General features: G+C 36.9%; 1 protein-coding gene across 3 annotated transcripts in view; it reads right to left on the bottom strand.

Annotated features, from left to right (window-relative positions):
- Window positions 1-19100, bottom strand: part of chd1 (chromodomain helicase DNA binding protein 1) — a 79203-nt gene that overhangs the window by 44692 nt on the left and 15411 nt on the right. For all 3 annotated transcript variants that reach the window (XM_044144099.1, XM_044144098.1, XM_044144100.1), the window contains exons 5-14: window positions 15672-15868; window positions 12176-12444; window positions 11709-11934; window positions 10341-10441; window positions 10076-10254; window positions 9709-9833; window positions 4735-4951; window positions 4562-4651; window positions 4271-4461; window positions 2003-2191 (exon numbers count right to left, since the gene is read on the bottom strand). In XM_044144099.1, coding sequence (XP_044000034.1) covers window positions 2003-2191; window positions 4271-4461; window positions 4562-4651; window positions 4735-4951; window positions 9709-9833; window positions 10076-10254; window positions 10341-10441; window positions 11709-11934; window positions 12176-12444; window positions 15672-15868 — 1784 coding nt within the window. The remainder of the gene's footprint in view (window positions 1-2002; window positions 2192-4270; window positions 4462-4561; window positions 4652-4734; window positions 4952-9708; window positions 9834-10075; window positions 10255-10340; window positions 10442-11708; window positions 11935-12175; window positions 12445-15671; window positions 15869-19100) is intronic.

The raw sequence follows: 19100 nt of genomic DNA, 5'->3' as shown, positions 1-19100 counted from the left end.
ACGGTTCCATCGGGTTCCTTCGTGCCGTGTGGTGTCCAACAATGGGCACAAAATAATGGCTACAAGTCCAGTTAACTAATTTTAAAACCAGGCATTAATCAATTATTTACTACAATCTACCTGCAACGCATGTGGTTCTACTGTCAGTGTAACGTCCTGACTGAATGAAAATCATTAGAATCTATTTATGTCATGTTAACGAAGAACAGCTGAAAAGTTACCAGGTTCATCAACTGCTTAACAATTTGGCTCCAACTCCTCCCCTCATCATTTCGATATTCTTTGTACGAAATGTTTTTTAAACATTAATGTTTCCACATATCAGCTGTTTGGGATTCCCCTCTGTAATTTCCCCTCAGAACGCGAGGAGCAGAATCTGTGCTTTCTGATTGGCTACCTGTCACATTCAACAGGCTGCATTAAGCTCACAGTTGAGGAAAACCCCTGATTTAGATCAGAGCGGCCACAACGATCTACTGTAACACATCACACACTACAGGATTACAAAATCACAAGCGACAATCTTAGAACAATCAGCGTTCTAAGATTGTCATAAGGGAAAAATGTAGTTGTGAAATAACATGTATTGTGAACTATTGCATCAGGTAGTCGATGTTCCATCTTCTCTATTTAAATCTGATGATCACTGAAGGGCAATATGGTAAACAGATTTCATAATCTGCACTCTTTTGGTAGAATGCAGTATTTATTTACACTTTGGTGTTTTTATTCAAGTACATTTTTGTTAATAGAGACTGAGGATCCATTTTATTTTTGTCTTTGGTTGTTTGGTTTATTAAATCAGTTCCAGTGTTAAGTGCTCTTTTGAAAATAAAGTGTATCTATCTTTGGCAGGAAATCGCATGCATTACGCCATTTCCATTAAATCAGTGTAAAAAGGTCTTCAAACAATATTATCGTTTATCACAATAATTTTTGAGACAATTAATCGCTCAGCAAAATTTGCTATTGTGACAGGCCTAGCCATGCCACGATGATATTAATTCCAATATGAGGTTAGGGAGGAGGTGGAGGACTACAAATACCTGGGAGTTGTAATCGGCAACAAACTGGACTGGGTATCTAACACTGACGCTGTGTGCAAGAAGGGGATGAGCAGACTCTATTTTCTAAGGAAGCTGAGATCCTTCAATGTGTGCAGCAAGATGTTGGAGACCTTCTACCACAGTGTTGTTGCCGGTGCCATCTTCTTTGCTGCTGTGTGTTGGGGAAGAAGCATCAGAGCCAGCGACTCTATTAGACTGGACAGAATCATCAGGAAAGCTGGCTCTGTACTGGGACTAAGGCTGGAGTCCCTGGAAACTGTGGTGGAGAGGAGGACACTGAAGAAGATTCTGTCTATCATGGACAATAAACAGAACCCTCTCCACCACATAGTGGACAGACAACGGAGCACCTTCTCACATAAACTGCTCCAGCTCCGCTGTCGCAGGGACAGATACAGGAAATCCTTCCTGCCACATGCCATCTCAATGTACAATAAAAGCTAAATCATTGTTCCCAATTTTGCACAACTGCACTGTGGAACACTTGCTGTACATATATTGCATATACATATCTGCATTTTTTGAATCTCTGCAAGGACTGCTCTTAAGTTGCATTTTATATTTTACAGCACTTTACAATTTTACAATTTATAGCATTTTATATTTATATTTTATTTTATTTTATCTACAACTAGTTACTGTGTCTTGTCTCTATGCTGCAACTGCAAAGTAATTTCCCTGCTGGGATGAATAAAGTACTTCTATGAAGATCAGTAATTACTGAAAAATATATTTTCAGTTTTTCTATATATTGTGTAACCCAAATGTTCATAAAACTTATATTTGAGATGGGGCGTTTATATTTTTGTTCAGTGTATGTTGCTGATACAAAAGCTCTTGATTCTCTTCACAGATAAGCAAGTGCTCATAGTTTACAGTAAAAACTCAATTTAAATATCACTTTTCTAAAAGAATATTGATTGCATTGCTCTTACTTATAGTACTGTTTCTGGATAGCACTCATCTCCACTCTGAGAATCTGCTCCACTTTAGCTGGCAGTGATTTTTCGACATCCTTCTTGACACGACGCAACAGGAAAGGTTCCAGCTCCTTGTGGAGACTAGTGTAGCCCGAGTCTCTGCCTTTTCCATGCTCCTCCTCAAACATCTCCCAGGAGTGAAACCTTATGGAAACAAGTGGGAAACAAGACATCTGAATAATGATGGTTTCTATTGTGAGCTGTAATAAAGCTAAAGTTGGTTTGTCTAGTGTTTCACTGGAGTAAGTTATGATAAAACACAGTTGCAGAAACATCTACAAGCACCTTCAAGAAAACTCTTTGAACCATCTTAAAACCTGATTATGAAACATATTGGCCACTAATCAGAATAAGTCTGAAGCTCATTATGGAAATTTTCCACTAGAGTGCCTCTAACCAGTACGGTCCAGGTCAGCCCCGGCCAGATTAATTTTCCATTAGAAGACCAGGCGTGGCTCTGCCCAGCTTTTCCCAGATTTTCTTACTTACTTAAGGGACAGTGCTAGCTGCACCGAGCCAGGTACAACATCACAGTGATTTGATTGATAGCTGACCACATTTGCTCATTGGCATGTGATTACCTCATGACTTGGATAGGGTTAACCCTAACCTTAACCTTAACCTATCCCAGAGCAGGTGCATTTATACAGGACTTGATTACACACAGGTGGATTCTATTTATCACTGTCAGCCGTTTAGGACAACATTGGATCATTCAGAGATCCAAACTGAACTTCTGGAGTGAGTTTGCTGCACTGAAAGTAAAGGAGACGAATAACACCATCACTGCAATCAACTGTGAAAACCACTTTGCAGTTTATTATTTTTTAAAGTTTAAAATATCCAACAAATTTTGTTCCACCTCATGATTGTGTCCCATTTGTTGATTCTTCAAAGAATAATAAAAATAATTTTATGTTTGAAGCCTTAAAAGCGGCAAAAGGTTGAAAAGTTCAAGGGGGCTGAACATTTGCTAGGCACTGTACATACTGATCTGAAAGGACTTGATTTTGTAAATTGTTGTTCTCTATGAGTGATTTAGTATACATTTTAAATACAGCATCGCAATAATAGCATGGTCTTTGTTGCGTTTTGCTCCACTGTGCACCAACGGGGCAGAGTCCTTCCTGAAAGTCAAGTATATAGTTGATGTACTGCGGAGGGAAAAAAGCCAGGGGCACAAACCAATCACATTGCCAGCCTGCTGCGCACTGACTGCTTCGCGCATTGTGGCGGCTGAATCTCTGAAGCCTGAAGTGGATTGCAGCACCGCCTTTCACTCAAACTGGTTGATGTGGAAGGTGCTCAAAATCGCTGTTTTTGTTCCAATAGACCAGGGGTCTCAAACTCCAGTCCTCGAGGGCCGGAGTTTGAGACCCCTGCAATAGATAAAAATATCTGAGAGAATATTCAATATATGGAAAATTCATTGAACTCCAATTCAGCACAGCATTCTAGGACAGTGTTCCCCAACCTTTTTAGCACAGCGGCCCGATCAACCCTCCCTACTTTTTCTGCGGTCCGGGGGTGGGGGTGCGCGCGGGTTGTAAGGACCGACACCGATGCAGTTGTTTCTTACTCATTCTGTGGCATGTTAGCGCGCAAGACGCAACAGACAGCATCCGGTTTAGGGTTTTCAAAATACAAGCTCCTCCAAACTCAATACATAGAATGGACACATTTAATTATTTCTTGGGCGGCCCGGTACCAATTGGTCCGCGGCCCGGTGGTTGGGAACTACTGTTTTAGGAGATGTAGGCAGCAGGAAGGATTTAGCTGCTCAACCTTTGATGGTGAGCTAAGAAAGTTGGGTGGCATCAACCAACTCACTCACTTTTTGGTTACCTAGCAACAGTCTGTTGAATAACTTGTGCAGCAGCTTCAAGTTTGGCCATTATGCCTCATCGCTGCTTAAAAATAGTCAATGGCATAGAGTGAAACTGTGGATAAATAAGGAAAAATCATGCCACAATTTTTTTCAGCATTTCAAATATTTAAGATAAAAAAATAAAGAGGAGAGCGAGCAATAATTGTAATTAAATAATTGTTGACTAACCAAAACAAAAATTGATAGGGAAATCCATAACATCTGTTGCCTCATCAACGATGAGCTCAAACTGAAATAATCCTAACTAGCAAAAACAAAATCATATGCATATGAACGGAGTACACAACATTACCATGAAGAAAAATTTTAAACCAAGGAAAATAAATACAACCTACTTTTCAGGCATAATGAAGTGGAGCAATGACCAGAGCTCTTTTAGGGAATTCTGAAGAGGTGTTCCTGTGATTAGAAGCCTGTGACTGGATTTGAAGTCAATCATTGTTTTGTATAGAAGAGAGTCGTCGTTTTTCAGCCTGTGTGCCTCATCCACACCAATGAAGGCCCAGTTAACACCACCTAGAAATGACTGGACAAACATTTTATAGGTAGTACATGTGTGCTTACATAGATATTTCTGTAAAGCTTAAAAAAAGAAATAAACAGGTAGGATTAGAAATGAAGCAGACCTTGTCTTTTAGAAGAATTTCGTACGTTGTGAGGAGGATGTTAAATTTCAATCTCTTGTTGTGGACATGCATCCACTCATGTGTTCGTATCTGTCCGATAAAAAACAGATCGTAACTTTTTCTCGTCGGTAAGTAAATGGCGAAAATGCTATACCTACCCTACACAAACCTACCATATTCCTGCTGTTGATGTCTCCAAGGTAGACGACAACATTCATCCGTGGGGCCCATAACAGTATTTCCCTTTGCCAAGATGTAAGTGTAGAAAGAGGCACCACTAGAAGAAATGGTCCATACAGCTGGTGCTCATGAAACAGGCAGTTGAGGAAAGAAATTGTTTGAATGGTCTTTCCTAAGCCCATCTCATCAGCAAGAATACAACTGTTGCCTCTATGATAAAAAAAAAAAATAGTTATTTCAATTAGCTCATTTATACATTCCAATATGCAAAACCAATAAGTTAAGTCATTAGAAACTGATCATTCCTCAAACATCTGAGAAATAGTTGGGTTAATTTCACTCCAATAGGGGTAAGTGATATATTTTTCACTATAGATTTTTTTAAATACCTCAATAACAACACCACAGATTATATTTGGCATATTCTGCATTTTTATATTGGGTTTGGCCAAACAAATATGTAACTTCAAAACAAAGGGATTTTTTTAAAACATTGCTTTATAAACAGTCACCAGAATAAAAATTGTATTCATATAGAAATATATAGTTAATGTTATTGATTGTATTGGTCTATCGAAGTAACATCAGATCATGCTGTGAACAATCCCTATGTGGTTGCTCGCAAATTTTCAAAAGCACCAATGCCAAAGTTGACAACAGCTGGACAAAAGCACATTCTTTTACTCTGTCACCAGCGCTCACGTGCACTGAGTCAGGAGTTTTCATTTATTTATTTAAGAGATTTATAAATACAGCTTGTAAAATATTAATAGAGAATGTTTTCAAGTCGTTTCCCTTAGGAATATTTAGTCAAAAATACACAGCTTTTTAAAACCTGGTAAGTACTTCTTTAATACAGTTAACCATAATTTTTGTTTTAATGATTACACTGATTGCTGTAATTAAAAAAAAGTAGGGATGGACCGATTGCAGTTTTCTGGCTGATCACGATATTTAAAAAGCCTGGCTGATTTTGACCTATTTCGATTTGCTTCTGTACTAAATATAGCAAAAGAGGCTGCAAAGTTGAGAACAGTAGGCTGACTACTTCTAAACCTAGCCTTCTATTAGACCCTTGAGGCGGTAGAAAAGATCAATGAATAAGATCAGTTTCAGACGCAAATATAGATGAATCATCCTTCATCCAAAATTAAAGAAAACAGGGCCAATCAATCTGAGCATCCTTAAACATCTGCCCACCACTCACCCCCTCCTCAAATCCATGTCCCTGGGGGAAGCACTGATTATATTATATTACTTTTAAAAATGCTCAACAATTGGGGCGTGCTGTGGTGGCGTAGTGGATATCGCGACCAACGTTTGGAGGCGCCGAGTCCTCAACGCGGCCGTCACGGGTTCAATTATATGACAGCGTACTGTCATATAAGGGACACTAAAGCCCACAAAAAAAAACCTGGATGGGGAATAAAAAAAAAAAAAAAAAAAAAGAAGGCTCAACATGTAACACCACTAAATATGCCCCAGACACCTCTTTTGAAGTAATATCTGTTAGTGTTTAGATTTTTAGCTTTCATGCTCGACTAACTGTATCCTCCCAAACCCCTGGGGCTCATTGCTTTACAAACATTGAATGAAGATTGTTTTGTTTTTTAATAAAGTACAGGTGCTGGTCACCAAATTAAAATATCGTGATTGATTGACTGATTTGTGTCAGTAACTCCATTCAAAAAGTGAAACTTGTATACTATATTAATACATTACACACATTCATATATTTCAAATGATCATTATAACTGACAACTACTGAAAACTTCAAATTCAGTGTTTCAAAAAAATTTGAATATTGAAGACCCATACAAAAAAATAAACCAGAGGAGGAGAGTTACTTTTGTCCTCAACGGTCGTTGAAAAGCAATGAATAACAATTGTAATTTGCTGAAATAAAAACACATTCACAAATATATTATTTGTGAAGGAATTTGCATGTCTTTGTCATCAAGCAACTGACTATTGAGCAGAGCTAACCGAGCTCAAACTCAAAGATTAACTCATAGTAATGGATTGTTGTTGTTGTAAGAAAACAAACTATGAAGATTGTTTGTACTTTCACAAAGTAAACTTGTCAGCTCTTTAATATCTTAAATTTAAATGTTAAACAATTTCTTTTGATTTATCAATGCTGAAACCATTAAATCAAACTTAACAGCATTGATATTCTCAATAAATGTTAAGTTCTACATAAGTCTGTGTTAAAATGTTAGTATTTATGGAAATCCTGAATGTCTGTGGGACCTAAAGCAGCTGCTTAGTTCAATTATGTCTTGGGTCAACTCTAAATGTAACCAGCATTACATAGTGTTTGAATATCCACTGGCTGATTACTTACTTGGGATTTAATAGATGTGCAAAACATGTATTTATTTTAATTGCAGTTTTTTGTCTTTAAAACTGGAGTTGTGTGCTTAAACACTGTCAACAATGTCTTCCAGTAACATAAGTAACCAGAGATGATACTACATTTTCTGACAACATAATGTTTTTTAAAGCAAAAAACATGATGGCCCACTGGTGGACTGCATCGGCGATCCGACCACCAGGCTTCACAAGTTTTTCCAGGGGAAACCCTGGATTGGCTTGTGATTTACATCCCAGCAAACTCTGAAAAGATTTTCTCCTAAAACTGGACCAATAAATATACTTCTATCAGAGAGCTGTTCATTCTGGATGAGTAATTGTGAATTTAATCACAAGCAGCGTGAAGTTTTGGAGTGGAATGTCTGTGATTTAGCAGCCTTGCAAGCAGTTTGTCTCTCTGCAGCATAAAGAGAGAAACAGTGCAGCTGATGCAATGCAAAACTGTTGGAGATACAGTTTCGCAACAGCCAGTCAGAAACATCAGAACTTATTAGTTTGGCGTTGTGCATGTTATTTTTCACATGATTTAAAAAAATAAAATAAAATGAAGTTCATGTGTGACTAAATATTTTACATCTTTTGACAACATAAATCCAAAAGTACCATATTCTAAAAAAATAAGGTGCCAGAATACAAATATATATTCAGATGTGTAGCAAAATAATCAGCTGAATGTTTGTATTGTATTTTGTCTTAAGTTTGAGTCAGCAAAGAATTTCCGTAAGATAAAATTAAATATCTGAGTTTATTTGAGTCCATAAAATTCCAAACATTGAGGTTCTTCATTTCTAAGTGTTACTGGAACATCAGCAAAGAGTTTTCCACTGCTGCTGTACACTCACAGACCGCCTGCACCCCCATAGGCAAGCCCATGTTAGTGAAGAACAAAATGAATGGAGACACTGACTACTGGGGTAGAACTGAACCCCACAGTAACTGGTTAGAGTGAGACTTGCTGTTGGAGGAGCGCCTTTATTGAGGATACTTCATACGGAGAAATTGTGATACGTTACCTTGGGCTCCACTAATAAATTCTGCAATACCTGGCAGCAGTTTCTGGACCATCTCGCTCAGTGTGAAGTTGATCTAAATACTCAGTCTGTCTCTCAATATGTCCCTTGTATCGTTATAGACAGATATAAACTGTCTATATATATATATATATATATATATATATATATATATATATATATATATATATATATATATATATATACTCTAAAAAATAGGTAGTGATGTGGTGATGAAAAACCTTGGGGTTGGGGAAGGGAATTCTGAATGTTTTTTGCCCAGGTACCCAAAAAGGCTAGTACTACCCCTGAACATCTGACAATGTCAGTCTTTTTTGTTTTAAATTTTAAATATAACTAATCAGTAAAAAAAAAAAAAAAAGAAAAAGAAAAAAAAAAAAAAAAAAGGATGATATCAACAACCAATATTTTTTTTGTTTGTGTGTTTCAGGAGGGAGTTGGTCATGTGCTATTTGTTTGGTCATGTGACTGATGCAGTGCAATACTGCCTGGTGTTTAAGTGAAACATAGTAACTGGCTTTTTGCTGTAATTTGCTGTTCTCTAATTTCCTGTCTTTAAGTCAGATGTATTTAATCCATTTCATGTTAAACTAAAAAGGACTTCCTTTGATGTATGGCTGTGTATTCAAAGGGTGGCAAGGTAATTTGTATTTTGCTAAGTTTGTTTCAGATATCGCTTTATGGATAAAGCTGTGTAAAAGGAGTATCAATTTGAAAATTAAGTTTTTATTTGCATGTTGTGTATGATACTCTGAAAAAATATATACTCTTAAAATAATCAGTGAAAGATACTTTAACTGAATTGCAGCAAACAAATTCATCTTATAAATGCTGACATGTTTTAATGATTTATCTGCAGTGATGAGCTCCAAATCAGTGAGGTTGGAGTTTATTGTATTCCATAGTCATATTCTTCAGCTCCCTCCACAAACTGTCTATCAGATACAAGCTGGAAATCTTTCTCAGGAAAATGACAGTATTGCTTCCATTCAGAAGAAATATGCTGGAAAATTAATGCATTTCCTTAACACTAAATCTGATATGAATATGAATAGTTATATGCTCAACTTTTTATATTTTACTATTGATTGAACATTAATCCTTTTTTGTTTCTGCAGCATGTTCTATGTTGTATAGTTTTGGTCTAAGGTTTTTGCTTAGGAAAAGCTCAAATATCAGGGTCATTTCAAATGCACTGATTTGTTACCATGACTGTTACAGTGTGTTCAAAGAGAATAAAGCAGAAGAGAGGCTATGAAAAGATGATGATGCTGGAAAAGCTTTGTGAATGTAGATGTTGTTACTGCCATGTTCCTACCAGTATGGCTTAGCTTCAAATCTAAATAATTTTAAACAAAGCCTTACTTTCTCCTGCTGTCTATTATATTTAGATATTCAGATTCTAGCTGGCAAAATGTTTTCACTTTAAGCTAGTTGAGCAATGTGTGCCAGCCATAGCAATCCTTATCACTCATAGATGAAGGAATTCCATAAAATGAGAAGATTTCCCATTTAAGATACAGAATAATTCACTAAAGGACAAAGACAGTTGAGTCATACTTGCTCCAGGAGTGGGCCATCCAGTTTAAACCATCCAGCTGGTAGTCCCTGAGCTCCAGTCCATCACCTCCAATGTAAGCTGGCTGCTTCTTCATTGGTACAAACCTGGGTCTCTGTTTCATCAACTAATAAAACAAAATCCTCATTTGAATTTCTTTAAGTGGAATACTGACTCTAAAACATTGTCTAAAAACCAATACTACGGACATTTCAATAGAATTGACATAACTCAACAAACCAGGTTAAATGATATGTACAGTAAATCTGTTTTTATTGATGATGTGTCAGAAAAAAATGTTTTACAGAACATACATTTCATTCTGAAACTTTTGGTAACACTGTTGGAAAAAATAATGACTAAATTTACCTTCAAATCTCTAGAAGGAATGGTCTTTGACTGATTTCTGCCCATGTAGTCATCAATGCATTTCTGGAACTTTTTGGCAATCAGAGCACCATCTTCCCAGCTACACTCTGAGTATGGTAAACCTTGCCACTTGCAGAGGTAGTCTGGGTAACCAGCAGCTGACTTCTGATTTGAATGTCCTGCACAACACATTTCAATCATTTATTGGATCACACATTTATTGCTCAGGTTAGCAAACACATTCAGAGTAGTCATAGAACAATACCTATGATACGTTCAACAAGCCGATACTGAGAATGCAGGTCATCCATCAGTTCCTCCTGACAATTAAAATATTCTCTATCTTCTGGTGATGCTGCCTTTAACCTAAAGAAACAGATACAATTAAAATGAATCCGAGCATTTATATCACAATTAACATTTTAAAAGTCTGATGTAAAAAACTTGATTTTTAAACCCGTCATGATGTTGAACAATTAAGTTATTATAGCATGTTTCTAGACATTCCAGGACACAACAGGAAAAAAGTTATTAAAAACAGGAAGAACAAATGACAAGCAAATAACATAAAAAATATGATTTATTCTCAACTCTATAACCAATTTACTGACAATAAGTTTACTAAATGTATGTGTAGAGACTAATTTAATATAAAGCTTGGACACCTTAACAGAGGAGTAGTGCAATTAGTTCACTTGAAGTAATTACTACAGTAAACTTTAACTACTAACTTGTATTCTGGGAATAGGATGTCTGCCAGGTACTGATTTGCTATTAAGTACTCGATAATATACACATCTGAGCTCGCCGGACTTTTTCTTCACACAGACTATCAGCGAAGATTAGAATGACTGATGAAATTCACTTGTAATGTTCTTAGTAGAGGTGTGCTGATCGATTTCTGTGAAATAGTGTATGATCGGTCATCGCTGATTACGGTCTCTTGTTGCAGATCACCTGTATCTCATTCACAACCTGCGTGTGTGGCTGTCTCCTCTTTCCATAATACTGCGCAAGCACGCAGCAATAAAACCTAAGTAATGTGGTGTGGAACTATAACGCTGAGAGTGAATGGGAAGTTTGCGTGTTGCGGTGGAAATTTACCCTGGGGGTGAAGCACCTCAAAATGGATCAACACAACAAATCTAATGTGACATTTAAAAAAACAAGCACTTGACGGAGTTTAGCTACATCGAGGCTCAAGGCAGGAAAAAAGGACATCCAGAGCAGCCAGTAAAGCAGCGCACAACTGTTTATTCATTTTGGGAGCGGAGTTGTCAGAACGCTGGTTTGTAATCTATTAATAAAGTTTGACTGACCTATCTGACCGTTTTGTTGACATTCCCTTTAGTGCAGCTCCATTTAATGGATTCATAATGTAACCCCAGCCTCTACTGTAGCGTCTATTCTATGCGCCTTATAATGCGGCGCGCCTTATGTATGAAAAAGTTTTAAAATAGGCCATTCATTGAAGGGTTAAATACGGTACTATTAAGGACAGTACATAGAGCTTTATGGAATGGGTTTCCATGGTGGAACAGATGCATCCAAGCCATACATTATCAAGTGCAAAGAGTCAGATGCAGTGCTGTAAAGCATGCCCAAATGAAGAGCCCAGATAAAGACCACTTACCATTTTCTTTTCTCTTGTTCCTTTTTTTTGAAGTTTTCCAGTTTCTTCATTCCCCTGACATTCTGCAACTTTAGTGTTTCCTCAGTTTCCCAAGTGTTATGGATGTGTGCCCAGTTTTTCCACTTAATGAAATATTGAACCTCGCCAGTCTCTTTATTTGAATCAAAGTCAAAATTGGGGTCCCCATCTGCTTCTACAGCATATACGGTGGTTGAACTTCCTGTTGCTGAAAATCAAAAATTTACACATCACATTAGAGAAAATATCTAAGCTTAATCATCCTGTCTTGGATTTTTAATTAATTTCAAAGATGAGAAGTATAAAACTGCACAGGACTTCTCAAAGCAAACCTGCAGTCTGGACCAAACTCCTCCATTTCCCCAACTAACCTTCAATATTTATATTCATTTGTTAAACCTAACAGAGTCAGAATATACTTTATTGATTAGGTAAAGACGTGTTCTTACCTCTTTTTCGTCCTAACCTGCAGTCCATTACTCTTTCAATTGTTTCAAACTCTTCCTCCTCAGGCATTGGAACATCTTCACCCAAAACCTCCACCAAATCATCAGAATCTGTATTTATGTCTTCATCTTCCTTATAGCTTATGTTGACGGTGGCCTGTCGTCGTGGCCCTCCACATGCTATCTTTGCGTAGTTATTTTCATCCTCAGAAGATGAACACTTTTGGGATTTCTTTCTCTGAGTGATACTTTTTCCATTTCGAGAATTCATCCTAAAATCAGAGAGCAGTAGAAAAGTGGTAAAGGTTTTTTCAAAGTTGATGTCATCAAGTATGATGATCAGTTTTATTTCAAGTACCTCATAAACTGAATTATGCAATTACAATATTTCCATATTGGAGCTTTCAATTACAACTAGACTATCTGTATAACAAAACCACTCCAAATTTAAAATTTTTTTATTCTAAAATATAAGCACAATCTACGAATTCCTTAACCACACTGAACACTTTCAACTGATTTTTTTTGTTTTATAACAAACCTATCCCACATAATTAATTTCTAGATTCTTATTAGAACATTACATTTATTAGAAGAAATTATGGCTGGATGGATAGATTCTCTTTAAAACAGATGTCCATACCAAACTGAGATTTTTGTGTTCCATTAAACCCCTAGTAGTACCATGCCTAATGACAATATATTGCACATTTATTATGGGATTGCCACTGTACAAAACATTCAGTCACTACATTGCAGCCTATTGCTAGCTCCCATCAGACCAGCTCCACAACTTGGTGCAGATCAAAGCACAAAGAACTGAACAATTCCATAAACTCAATGAAACTTAGAAATGTAGGTACTATTGATTTAGTACTATGCTCCACAGCATAAGAAAGTCAAGAAAGAAAAATCGGTTGAAGTACAACTCAAAACCACTTCTTTCTCGCCCTTTGTATCAGCCTCATTGCCATAGCAACCAACAACAATGCCACTTTGTTTTAGGATTCAACGCCAAAACTTTCCCACTCAAAGAACAGAACATTCAGTCTATTGCAGGCTTAATGTTTATTTTGCGATTAAGTGATTAGCTACTGCTGTTATTAGCTAATCTGACAGCAGTTTGTGGGTTATGTTTCTCTTCTGCATTCTTTACACATACCAGCTGTAGCCCACAAAATGCACATTCATTAAAAAAAAACATTCATTATAAATGGAGTCCATACTGCACAAAAATATCCGTCCCCTTTATTTTGTTTTAAAAGCCTCTGTCTCAATAGAGATCACTGGCAGGGAAGAAGGTCTTCCTTGATTGGTCCTCTTCCAGCTGTATGTTTTGAGTCTTTTCAGTGCCGAGAATGACCGCTCCACTATACAGTACAATGTGATCAGACTCAAGTCTAACAAAGTCAAATAACTTAGCATACTTTGACAGACTCTGCAGTTTTGTGCCATCAAAATGTTGTGACATTTCACTGAATTTTGTGCAATCCACCAAACCAAAGCCTTCAAAATCCATAAATATTTATCGTTAATGTATTTTATATAAAAATGTTTTCCAGTTCCACTGTTAGATGTTCTTTAGAAATGTGTTTATTGATCTTTGAGAGGACGTATATTTGCAGTGCTATGCCATTTTATATCAGTTAAAGGTTTCAAAATTACAATATTGTCATTTATAGCAATAAATTCTGGGACAATTAGTTGCCCATCAAAATTAGTTATTATGACAGAGCTAGTCCAGAGATAAGCAAGCTAAGTCAAAACAAATGAGACTCAAGTATATATATATATATATATATATATATATATATATATATAGGCCTGTCACAATAGCAAATTTTGCTGAACGATTAATTGTCTCAAAAAATTATTGTGATAAACAATAATATTGTTTGAAGACCTTTTTACACTGATTTAATGGAAATGACATAATGCATGCGATTTCCTGCCAAAGATAGATACACTTTATTTTCAAAAGAGCACTTAACACTGGAACTGATAAAATAAACAAAACAACCAAAAATAAAAATAAAATGGATCCTCAGTCTCTATTAACAAAAATGTACTTGAATAAAAACACCAAAGTGTAAATAAATACTGCATTCAACCAAAAGAGTGCAGATTATGAAATCTGTTTACCATATTGCCCTTCAGTAATCATTAGATTTAAATAGAGAAGATGGAACATCGACTACCTGATGCAATAGTTCACAATACATGTTAGTTCACAACTACATTTTCCCCTTATGACAATCTTAGAACTTTGATTGTAATAAGATTGTCTCTTGTGATCATCCTGTAGTGTGTGGTGTGTTACGGTAGATGTTGTGGCCCCTCCGATCTAAATCAGGGATTTTCCCCGATTTGGAGCGTTAACGCAGCCTGTTGAATGTGACAGGTAGCCAATCAGAAAGCACAGATTCTGCTCTTCGCTTTCTGAGGGGAAATTACAGAGGGGAATCCCAAACAGCTGACACGGCACAACCCGTAGTCCAGCGGACATGGGAGAAACAACATTAATGTTTATAAAACATTTTGTACTAAGAATATAGAAATGACAAGGGGAGGAGTTGGAGCCAAATTGTTAAGCAGTTGATGAACCCGGTAACTTTTCAGCTGTTCTTTGTTAAGTGACATAAATAGGTTCTAATGATTTTCATTCAGTCAGGACGTTACACTGACAGTAGAACCACATGCGTTGCAGGTAGCTTGTAGTAAATAATTGATTAATGCCTGGTTTTAAAATTAGTTAACTGGACTTGTAGCCATTATTTTGTGCCCATTGTTGGACACCACACGGCACGAAGGAACCCGATGGAACCGTTTAACTAGGATTTCTGTCGGCTAATGTGTGATCTCTCAGGATTTGAAAATTGGTTGACAGCTTTAAGATCGTATAGTGTGCTCTGGGCTTTATACTAAGGATATGAGGCAGAGAGGGTCAGTGGAGAGCAGCGGAGTTGAGCCTTTTTTCATTCAGAGTCATTAACAAAAAGAGAAAAAGGCTGGAAGAGACGATAAAGGCAATAATTAAAATGATGTCGATAGTTTTTATTTATCGTATGATTAATTGATTTATCGTTTATCGCAACAGGCCTATATATATATGACTTAGCTTGTATTCAAGTATGCTATACTGGAGTTATCAAATGAATTTGTAATTCAGTACATATATGTCTGTTTTAAAAAAGGATTTTAAATCAATTGACTACTGTTTTTCTTTAAACCTTAGATATGTATCGTATCATAGGTAAAAAAGGTGGGTCGGTGCATCTCCAGGCAGATGATCACTCTCTCTGAGCCAGGTTCTGTTGGCAATTTCTTTCTGTTAAAGGGGAGATTCCAATGTTTAGGAAGATGCATAAACAAAGCCATGTATGTCCTTGTAAGAATGTTTTAATAAAAGCTAACCTAAAGTACCAGTTCTTTTAGTGGCCTGAACTTGTAAACCTCTTTTTGGTTGGCAGCAACTACTCATCATCAACAATACACTTACTTGGTAGGAAGTTTTCTGCTTTTAAATTTGAGACTGGGCTCATAGTCTGATGCAGTTTCATTACTGTTATTCTCTGTCGATGAATCTGACCCAGTATCACTCCCAGAGACTGAGCCTGATCCAGAGTCAGAGGAGTCTGAATTCCCTCGCTTTCTGGATCCACTTGAGGTGTCAGATTCATCGCTACTTGAAGAGTCCTGAAAAACAAAACAACACAAATGTAAACATTTGAAAGGTACCAAGCCCTCCTGCAATTTTACCCAAAACTGTGCTTTGGCCAGATGAGATTAATATTAGGCTATTGAGCAACTAAGATTCCAGGTCAGTCTGCTATTAGTATGTAGTAACAAAACTAACAGAATTTATGCTACTTCCATAGGCCTTGGGAAACTTTGACTGCATGTCATTATAAATTCTTTGAAATACTACAACATATTGGGCTGTGGCATAAAACTGATAATGAGTGATCACTAGATCCTTTAGCTTTAGCTTTGAATTCTCAGAACACAAAGGGTTTATATAACTAGAAATACATTCTGCAAATAAGCTTTTTTGGAACAAAAACCGTCATGTGGACAGCCATAGAGCTTAAGCAACACCACCAAAAAAAGCTCTCCTAACTGCAAAAGGATTATTTTTTGATGCTATAACATCAGTCATTTCACTTCTTGAATATTAGGACTGAGGCTGTAATGCGTCATAAAATGTTTCAAGTATCACAATTAGTAAAATTCCTCGAGGCAAATTATCCACCTCGAGGTTTTGTGAAATTATATTTTACTATTTAGTGCACAGTGTTTCATCCAGGTCACTATTTGTGATGCACAAAACTCTGACTTCTGCCAATATATTTTTGGCAATTGCTAAGTTAAGCTATTAGCATAACATAGGATGACCAAAAATCCTCTTTTCACATTTCGTCCACGGCATCCGGGAGGAATTTAATTGACTGAAGAAGAATGGGGACCAAATTAACTGGCACGACATGTGGAATACAATAGTCTTTCTCACAGAAAAAAAACTGACTCTGGGAATGGTTACAACAGGGAAAAACACGTCCCATAAAGCTTGAGCAACCTAAAACCTTTCTGTGGCGCTTATTAAAAACTCAATATACGTGAAATGGAAGAGCTACTAAAGCCCACCGCGTTGGCTCTGATTGCGCAGCTTTATGTGATCTGCAGGAATAACTTGTAGTCGTGTTTCAGAGGTGTGTGTTGAGGGAACGGTGAGAATGATTTATTTTTGTGAACAAAAATTATGCGGCATTTACATTTCCAAACACTGCCCAGCTCTGTCTTCCCTGTAAAGTTTATGTCTATGGTCCCGGTTGGCCGGAGTGTTAGTGGTTAACGAACTAGCGCTAACCTCATCGTGCAGGTTCAGCCCGGTGAGGAGCTTTCACGCTCTCCTTGTAAAACATCACGCTGGTTTTATATTATTTTATTATCAAATGCTTTGTCTACTCAGTCAGACAGAGTTAATGTGCGCGGCCGCACAGAGATCTGAGAAACTCGTCCATTAAAGCTTGGACAAGCCAAAACAGTTTCTGTGGCCCTTATTAAAAACGCAACAGACACGGAATGGAAGAGCTACTAAAACCACATTAGCAGCATTTAAATTAATCTTCCCAGGATTTCCCCCTGAATATCACAGGCCTGGCAGCCCGCCATGCTTTACTAGCACCACCGCCAGGCTAAGTCTTTCTTTTTTATGTTTCTGGGAAAATAGTAACGCTTTTTTAAGCCGTATTGCAAGCCTCTCTATTGGAGCTGCTGACTTAAATTGGATTAAACAGAAGTGCAAATATTTAATATTCATTTTAATAGTATTTTTTGATTTGTTGTTTTTCAGACTAATTGTGGGTTTAGATATCGTTTCACTGACGCCGTCTTCCCGTAACTTATAATTACCCAGTAATATTTTTACATTTCCTGTTTACTTAACATCTTTGGTAACACTTTATTTGACAGGTTGTAAATAAGACTGTCATGACACCATCATATTTATGAATGTTGTCATAAAGTGTCAAATCATGAAACTTTTAATACAAAGTTGACATTATTCAAAATGTGTTTGTTATGACAACTCAGATCATAATTTCTTGGTTTAGAAATTAAGATCTGACACAAATTTGTTATAAAAGTATTACTGATTAGTTTCAATAACATAAAGCTACATCATTTTTAAAGTTTAATCAGTAATATTTATGAAGACTTACTCATGTTCATGACAGGTGTTATGTCATGTTTATGACGGTGTCATGACAGTCTTATTTACAACCCGTCACATAAAGTGTTACCACATCTTTAAATACAAAAACACAGTGAACCACCAGTGGACTGAATAGACGCCTTGACCACCGGGCTTGGCAAGTTTTCTGGGGGAAACCCCGCTTCTGTTTGATGTGCATCTTTGCGCACAGTGCAGTGGATTTAACTCATCGTGCAGGGCCGGTCCAAGGCTGTATGAGGAACTGCTTCCAAAAACATCAGCATCTCTAACAGCTTCTGTGTTAAGATTTAATCTCGGAGAGAAGGTGTAGTTTAACTGGCCAACCTAAAGAGCAATAAGTTATAATTGCAGTTTATTCATTTGTATTTGTGAACAAACAGATCTCAAACTCAAAGATTAAACTAATGGCATCAGATTGCAGCTATGGTAACAAAACAGTTTAACTATGAATATTTTTCTTTGAACTTTTACAAAGTAAACATGCCATTCAGACAACCTACAAAAAAAGGGCCAGCAAAGATTATTTTGTCTAAGGAGGCTCGCAAAGTTTTAAGTTGATAAGTCATTGATGATCCTATTTTATAGATAATATATTGAGTCTGTGTTGACCTTTTCCCTCCTCTGTTGGTTTGGAAATCTTAGATTTAGATCAAAAAATGCCCTTGGCAGAGTAATATATACTAGCAATAAGGTCTTAGGGGTTGAACAATGCTCACTTACAAATCTGTGTAAAAAAACAAAACATTAGGAAAACTAAAGTCATTATTGCTGATACTTCTCATCCTTTACATGCCGAGTTCCAGTTTCTACCTTCTGGCATCAGGCTCAGACTTCCTTGTATAAAAAGTAACAGGAACAAGTTCTCTTTTGTTCCTACAGCTGTTATGTGCTTTTGGCACATTGTATTTATTTCTGTCTATTTTTTGTTCTCTTGGATCGTTTTGTATTGACTTTAGTTGTATGATTTTTTTTGTTGTTTCATATACTTTGAAGTTTGGATAATTCTTTCTTTTTGTAATGTGGTCTGTTAGTTTGTGACACTGTTGGACTGCCTATATAGTCTGGGTTGCACCAGGTAAAGGGCGACTCCCACTCCCAACAACCACCGACGATGCGTTCCGACGCTGTGCGCACGTCTCCAGCCTGCCACACGGTAGTTTTTTCTTGTTTGGTTGATGGCTTTTTTCGTTGTGA

The sequence above is a fragment of the Gambusia affinis genome, linkage group LG17 (genome assembly GCF_019740435.1).
Source record: "Gambusia affinis linkage group LG17, SWU_Gaff_1.0, whole genome shotgun sequence".
Lineage (NCBI taxonomy): Eukaryota > Metazoa > Chordata > Actinopteri > Cyprinodontiformes > Poeciliidae > Gambusia > Gambusia affinis.
The sequence above is the reverse complement of the archived record's forward strand: the minus strand, read 5'-3'. Positions and strand labels throughout refer to the sequence as shown.